Below are 8375 nucleotides of genomic sequence, written 5' to 3' on the forward strand. Positions count from 1 at the left end.
TACTTACAGTGGCAACACCAACTGCCCACTGACATCCTCACAGGTCCCTAAAATATCTATTAATTAAAATGTCAGTGTCCAAGATGCAAGAGGTACATGGCCCCATCACCAGTTCACAGGACTTCCAGTTTCCTTTAGTAAGACTGAGTTCAGCTTCTACTGGCCTCACATGACTCCTCTGATATACTGATATACTCAGCCACTATATACCAATATCACAACTCCTCATAAATTAAAGAATACAGCTATCAACATTCAGAAGCTCGGAAGTTCCAGCAGAGTGCCTCATGAAGTTGGTATTTGCTTATCAAATCTAACTGCTCTGGGACAACAGCTGGAATCCATGTTCTTACTTTCAATGCCTGCACCAGAACACTGATTTTATAAACAGGAATCAGACTTCTTCATTGTAGTCCAAAAATTTCAAACAAGCATTAAGGTGGAATCAATAAAAAAGGTTATGATAACTTTTACAAAGCTCATATATCCCTCCTTTAATAAAAGCAACTTGCTTCATTTAATGAATTTAAGTCTGACTTCCTCTAGATCTATGGTCTTCAGTCCTGCCTCACTTCAGTAATTAAATTCCACTGTGACCCTTATGATATAATGTCAAAATTTCTTCTGTCACACTTAACAGCTTCTGTCCATACACAGGACAATAGACTCACCTAACTTTCATGTTTCTAAACTACTTAACCACCACACAGCAACTCCCAGAGACTCCTCATGCAACCTGTATGTACCTTTCTGGTAAAAGTCTCAGTTTCCCTTCTTTGCCTTAATCAATATGGGTCTTTGATATTCCTGGCTTCTTGTCCCATCCCCTACCCACTACCCCCAGCTCTACTCGAGTACCCAGTTCTTCAGATGCCTTTCCTGGTTATTGCTCTGAACTCCAGCTTTCAGCCTCCCTACCTGATAGGTTCCTGCCTTTGCATTCTGCTCCAACTTGCAGGCTAACAGCCCTTTGTCTTCTACTCCCTCCAGCGGCTTCTAGTCTCAGGCAGCTTCCCCACATGGCTCTAGCTTTCCCTTCAATCTCCCAGTTCTATGTCCGTGTCCAAATGCTACCAAGTTCTTTAACTTCTTTTACCCAACTTCATCTCCCATCCTGAATGGTTCCATTTCAGTCGCTCTGCTTTGCAAGCCTTCTACAGGTTTTTTTGCCTCCCCTTTCTATCCCCGTACCACCATGCCCCTCTTCCAAGTTCTTTGCAGGCTTATTTCCATTCTGTAGTTAGGCAAGTCTCCTCAAGCTACAGATCAGAGTACTTTCTCATAAAATGCTTTTCAGAGATCCAAACTCTGACTTCAAAGCACTGCACTATGCAAATAAAGATAGTATTTCTACACTTTCTTCAGAATTGCACATGCAATATTCAACAAGCTAGACTGTAAGACCTTTTTTTCCCCAAATTACTGTTCTATTACCTCAACAAATGAACACAGAATAGTGGAGAGCTTTGAACATGTCCGATGATTCAAAATACATAAACATTCTTCTGCATGTTAAATAAGTTAACTGTCTTGGAGTCAAATCCAATCCTCTGAAAAGTGAAAAATTATGTTTGCATTTCCACTCAGTTCAGCTTGCATGCTGTTATTTCCTAACTTTTTAATCTGTTTTTGTCTATTTAAATGTTGAGCTGTCCAGTTTTTTCTTTATATGCAGTATGTACATATAACAACAGTGACTCAATGTTTTTTTAGGGCCTTCATAAGCCAACAAAACTCAAATAATAAAATTTAATAGTAATACATTATCAAAACTATACCAGCCAACACCTAGTAACTTGCAAACAACTGCACACCAGCACCAGTTTTACTGAGGCTATTTCCAGCACACACATTCCATGGATTTACTATACATGTTAAGCTCTGTGAAGACCATGCATACATAACCTGATTGTATATAAGTACATATGTTTCAGTAAGCAATAGACAAACAGTATGCAGAAAGAAAAAAACCCAATTCCTAATCTTTGTTGCTTTGCTTATTTCAACTGTAAGCCTTCAAGTACCTCCCACAACAGGGCATTAAGCAACTTAAAACGCATCCGAACATGCTTCTATAACAGGAAAAGACATTTGTAAGTAGGCTTAAAAATGTTACCTGACCACTGCTGCTGGGATATCTCACACCAATACTTCCTTACTGAGAGGATATCTTTTAGGAGTATATTACTACAGTCAGACCCATAAGCAGCACAACTTGTTGGATCTCTTATAATTTCCATGACATAAATCAGAAGTTCCTGACATTTCAGTCTGGGTCCTCCTACATGAAGAAACAATGTGAGACTGCAATTAACCCAAATTGTGCCAAATAAATCTGTAATTCATTGTCTGTAAATGTTTACTTAAAAATAAAAAAAAACCCTACAGTTCAGAAACTTTTCTATTAGGAATCATCTTCTTAAACTGTTTATGAGAAAGAAATTACTTATGAGAGGATACATCAGGTATTGAGTAATTAGAAAAAGGCACTGTGAACACCAATAAGGACAAAGAAGGGACACAAAGGACTGGGTCACATGAAGATCTTTAAATTGTAAGCACCTGGAAGTGAGCAAGATGAACCCTAGCCTGGTAACTTACTTCATAGTAAAAATTCAAAGATGACAGCAAAGCATCAACACAAACCAGTAATTCTATATCAATATATATTACTGACTTTTATTAGCACATCTGATGAAATATTTGACCAAACTTCCAACTTCTTGCATCTTTTTCTGTCTGGTAGTTTGGGTTGAAGCAGATGCATTTGGTTTTGTCAGTTGCAGGTTTTTCATTTCTTTTTGGAAATACTTCTGCAAGACACTTCAAAAATAAAAGAGATATTAATTAAGGATCTGCATATTTATGACTAAAATAGGTAAATGTTGTTTTAGCCTAGAATGTGAGTGCTTATTCTTCTCATGAATCTAACTATCAAAGACTAGAACCAACCAAAATATATTACAGTTTAAGCACGATGGAAATAATCTCTAAAAGGAGCTGTAAATTTTAAAGATAACCCAGAAGCAGCTTGAATAGGAACTAAACTTTCCTTTAAACTCTGCAGAATGCTAAACATACTATTTATAATTAGGAAAAAATGAACTGTTAAGTCTTTTTATTTATGATGTAACATTATACAACAAGTAAGTACTCTCCATTGTTTCTGTTGGGGAAAACCTTCAAGTTCTATTTCTCCATCATTTAAAATTAACATATAGATTAGATTTTAGATCTAAGAATAGATTAAACATTTCACTGGCTTTGTCACTGTGGATTGTTACAACCCGACCTGGACTAGGAGCCCAGGGAGTCATAAAGGTTTTGTGATCCCATTGGGTTTAAATTAAGGTGAAACAACACCAAACGACCAGTCAAAATGTTTTACTTGCAGCAGAAACAACTTAAACTTGGAAAAGGATAGTAAACCATGTGGCCTCTTATTGGTATATCTGTAAGAAAGAGAAGAAAGGAAGTAAAAGAAAAGGAAGGGAGAGAAAGAGTTAAAGAATCCGGATGACCATCCCAGATTCCAGCTTGTCTCAGGTCTGGTAATCTTGGGTGGTGGGTGCACACCCAGCAAAGTTTTCTGTAGCCTCTTAAATTCATCTTATTGGCTGATTAGCACACTAGACAAAGAGAGGCAGGTATTCCACGAACTCATTTGCACGAGAGAAGAGGAAAAGGTGGAGGTGTGTTGAGGGGGAATGGGGTGCATTAACACTTTCATCCGATTGAGTCGGTGGCTGTCATCTGCCCCTACTATCTTACCTTTTCCCGTTTTTGCTTCTTGGGCAATTATCCAACCTTTGGCTACATCTGCTATGGAGTGTTTTTCTCTCTTAAGTCTTTTAGCTCTTCTTCAAGGGTAGCAAGGCCTGCATCATTTATCAAACTCATAAATTAAAGTGCAGGCATTAACCCAAACAAATGGTTTCACTCAGGTCTACATCTCCACCCTTCAAGGCTTATGTAGAGAATCTGAAAATACAACTGCAAGGGAGTGGAGCCATGCACCCTTCACAGCAATTCATTCCCTAAACTAACCACAAAGGCCACAACTTGTCCTTGAGGCTTTCCACACTGACGAATGTTTGAGGCATTAACTCCTTCAGTTCCTCACAGCAATTACTGTAGATTTTCCAGCCTACTATTTATATTCAGTTTAGTGAAAGGGCTCAAACCAATTAATTTCTGATTAAGACTAACCTGTGATGCATGAAAGTTTTGCTTGTGTTTGTTTCCCAAGGACTCTTAAACTGTTTTCCCTAGGCCTCTTTGTCTGTCTAGATAAAAAGCTCCCTACATAACTCACTGATAAGCAGACTCAAAGCCTTCAATGGGCACTCAGCGAACTAAGATAAGGGGAAGGGGAACAAAAGGACACAGAGATACCTCGAGGGAGGATGATCTCACCGATTTAGGAAAAAGACACCTGGACTATACCTCACAGCACATGCTCTGGAAAGAGCAGACACGATGAAGAAGACCATGTATTTCCCTTGACCATGGAAGACCCTCACCCTATTTCTACTACGCATGCTCAGACTGTGTAAATGAATTCTGGGAACTCATTATCATAACACACCCCTTTTCAGGAAATCTAATGAACATGTATGATTTGTGTGTATGTAAACTGACGTCCCTTGCTAGTTCGTGGGGGCCCTTGTGGTGGAGAATCCCCAGGACAACCCCAGCGCTGCTAAAAAAGAACCTGCTTAACAGTTATATTGGATTCTGACTGTTGAGTTCATTTCTTCATTTCATTATTATGAATAGACATAATTATGTCTATTTTTGTATTCCTAATACATTATTGGTCATCTCAAAAGCAACATACAAAATGTATTGAATACTTCTTATGGTATTTTGGTACGGCTATGAAACAAGAAGTACTCCAACGTATCCCATTAAAAAATGTAATGGAAAGCTGACCAGACCCAGCCTATGAAAACGAATACTCCAGGTGCATTTCTAACATGAAATTTAACACTGGTCCCAGCTGCTCTAGGAACTTATCACACTCATGCCCAGTCTGATCTTATAGTACACCTAAAGTAGCCCGCATCAAAAATGGGTTTCTACAAACCTCAGCACAGCTTCTTTAATTCACAAGCCACAGCATTGCTACTGTTTCTTGAAGAACTCAGTAACACAAAAAATTATAATGAGCTATCTATAATCTAAATATGAACTGTATGTTGAAAATCATGTGCAGAGAATTTTCAATAAAAGAAAGTAACTATTATTTTTGCAAGGACAAACGACCAGCCAATTAATGATCAGTTTCCTAGCAGTTAAGTTTTCTGTATGTGGTAAGTGTTGCATTTTTGGCTATTTTACATTTACTTCCTTTAGAGACTAACATAAGTCATTTTTTACACCATTGTTTACAAGCTGACAAGGATTCTAAACCAATCTGCAGAAAGATAAGCAATAAAATAGGCCCAATAAACAAAAGAATGATGTTCCACAAAACCAACACTTCACAAAGAAGAAACAACAACTACCTAAATACAGCATCCCAGTTGAGCTGTTTTCCTTGTTTAGAATCAGAATTTCGGTCCAGCTGGAGAACTGTTTCAGAATCACGGAGAAGTCGCTTGAAATTTTCAATTTCCTTCTGAAAGTGTATTTCAGGAAAAAGAATTATTAATGATTCTCTTCACTGCTAATTGAGGCACACACACCAAAATAAAAATTGTTACCCTTCGCTCCACAGCTTTCTCATTTTCAAGGCGACGACAACAAATGAGCAGATCATGCAATGCAAGACTCATGGTTCAGTTTAACAGAAGAATCATGTGTATCTGTAAAACAGAAGAAAAGGTTAAAATAGGCATTATTTTATTTAACACAGAGCCAAGTCAACCAGGCAAAAAATTGGGAAGGCAATATATTAAAAATCCAGTATCAAATACAACCACAGTGTTACTTCCCTGAAAAGCTCAGTCGTATCTGCTTTAGTCTTATTGGTCACAAGACTGAAGCAAAGACAAGAATATAATCTATTCCCACAGGCAACAGTCGTAAAGTGTAACAGCAGAGACCCTCTTCACATGACTGACCTGCTTTTCATGAGTGATAACAGAGTAGAGTTGGTCAGACAATATGGAGTGAAATTATAAGCCTAAAATGACACAGAGCTGAATACATTCAGGGAAACAGCACCAACTTTCGGTAGCTAGCTGTTAGTAGCAGTTGTCTTAACCTGATGCTACCAGAAGGTTGCAATTTGAAGACTCTCTTCCTCTCTCACATACTCCATTTTCATAGATATGCACTATCACATTGACAAATCCCTCTGGACTCAACATGTCAAAGGATGCTCAAGTATCAATCGTAAGAGGAAACAACTTTTTCCTTCTGTTACCACTTAAAATTATGCCTCATTTCCTTCAACGGAGGTTGGAATTAGCTGGACCTTGCATTTCTGGTCTACATGAAGTTATGCTGATGAAGATCATCACAACGACATTGTATACAACTTCCATGTTTCTCCTTTTACACCTCTAAAGTAGACCCGAGAGAAACGGTCTAAAAAAGACAGAGACAAGTTGCACGTAACTCCAGGCATATGCTGCTGAGGCTGCAATAAGCAATTGAGAACAGGCATTCATGATGCATAGCACTATATCTTTGTTACTTATTTTATTATCAACTGAAATTAAAGTGTGTTTAATTGTGTTTTGATTTTAATATAAGTATAGAGTTAAGAGATATTCTAGTAAAAATCATTTTACATTTATTGTATTTTGAACCTAACAACCAGCTGCTACTCTAAACGTTCCCTGTACAGCCCCGTACCAAGGCCGATGGGATTGGCCATAATTATCTAGTAGGAACAGTTAGAGCTAGGTAACCAAAACACAAGATGATTTGTAAGCTGATTTATAATGCACAGATAGGACTAGAAGAATGTAAGTAGTTGTCAAGGTCCAGGATTAATGGGAACTAAGGGAAGTAACCCTAACAGCTTGCAAGTACCTGCCAAGAAAACCGTGTCCTTAAGCAAAAGGTAATTCCGGCAGGGGGAGATCGTGACCTCCAACTCATGGACCACCTACTCACATTACACCCCAGACCCATTTCTAGACATTTCTAACCTTTACTGTGCAAAATCAGAAATAGGAGAAGATTATGTTAATGATTTCTTGGAAATTGTACGTTTATGTATGAATACTTAATGAATATGTACGAGTAACTTCTATATATAAGGTGTATGATTCTGGTGTCTGGTACGTGTTGTTGGTGAGAGCACTCCCCTACACGTCCGGCCGTCAATAAAGAAGTGTCTGCTTATCTACATCAAATTGGTGTCAATAAGTTTTTATTTCCAGCCTTTTGGTAACATTTTGAGCACTTGAGAATATAAAAATACCCATTCAGTCATGTAAAACTTTATATATCTACTTTGACTTAGAGTATACTTATTTCCTTGGGCTTCAATCAAGATCAGGCTGGGACTAAGTACCATCAGAGATACAATGACTGTTAGGTGTGTATGAAAAGGAAGATGTTGTAAGCAAGAAGGCTGAACTCGTTTAATGATGAAGTGTTTCTTTACTAACTTGTTGCTTTTGCTGAAAGAGAAGCAGAATGGAAGAAGTAACTTTTTTAATGCTAATGGCTTCTAAAATGCTGATGGGCTGAAAAATGTTCGACTGAGAACTGTAGCAACACGTGATGTTTGCAGGGGCTGGGTGTGAAAGGGGAAGTCAGTTCTCTCCTTTGTACCTAACGGCATTTCACAGTCATAATAACAACACGGAAAAATCCCTAAGACTGATTTCTTTTGTTAGTTACATAGTTCTCCAACTATCACATTATGACCGCGTTCATCCCCTGTACAAAAGTCACACAGGGTAAGGAAGGAACACCTCCAAAAAAATTGAATCACGGAGAGGTGTTTACTGAGCAGCTGCAGAGGTGCTCGGGCCCAGGCGTACAGGGCGGCACAACTACGGGCCGCCATCCCGCCGCTCCCCACGACGGGCTCTGGCTCTCCCCCGTCCCCGCGAGGCCGCCCCCCGCGCGAAGCCCCTCAGGGCCCGCAGCCCGCCCAACCGCCGCCGCCACAGCGGCACGACCGCCCCGCGCCGCCCCGCCGGGCCCGGGCCCCTCACCTCAGCCGCCCGCGGGGCTCAGGGCCGGGCTCACCGCCCCTCCGGGGACTCGAGCCCGGGCAAGCGGAGGCCGAGCGGCCCCTCAGGGCCGCGGAGCCTGGGTGCGGGCCGGAAGGGGAGGCCCGGGGCGGGCCGACCTCCGAGCGGCGGGGCGGGCGGCGGGAGCCGGCCGGGGCGGGCGGCAGCCCCCTCCCTCCTCCCGGCAGCGCGGCGCGGAGCGCGCGTGCGGCGGCAGCGGGCGCACCTGGA

General features: G+C 40.6%; 1 protein-coding gene across 2 annotated transcripts in view; it reads right to left on the bottom strand.

Moving 5' to 3' along the window:
• Positions 1-8353, bottom strand: part of ATM (ATM serine/threonine kinase) — an 83546-nt gene extending 75193 nt beyond the window's left edge. For both annotated transcript variants that reach the window (XM_074916046.1, XM_074916035.1), the window contains exons 1-5: positions 8127-8353; positions 5709-5810; positions 5511-5623; positions 2678-2823; positions 2117-2281 (exon numbers count right to left, since the gene is read on the bottom strand). In XM_074916046.1, coding sequence (XP_074772147.1) covers positions 2117-2281; positions 2678-2823; positions 5511-5623; positions 5709-5780 — 496 coding nt within the window. In that variant the 5' untranslated portion in view covers positions 5781-5810; positions 8127-8353. The remainder of the gene's footprint in view (positions 1-2116; positions 2282-2677; positions 2824-5510; positions 5624-5708; positions 5811-8126) is intronic.
• Positions 8354-8375: the final 22 nt, after the last annotated feature.

This window comes from Athene noctua, chromosome 1, assembly GCF_965140245.1.
Source record: "Athene noctua chromosome 1, bAthNoc1.hap1.1, whole genome shotgun sequence".
In the NCBI taxonomy this organism is placed as follows: Eukaryota; Metazoa; Chordata; class Aves; order Strigiformes; family Strigidae; genus Athene; species Athene noctua.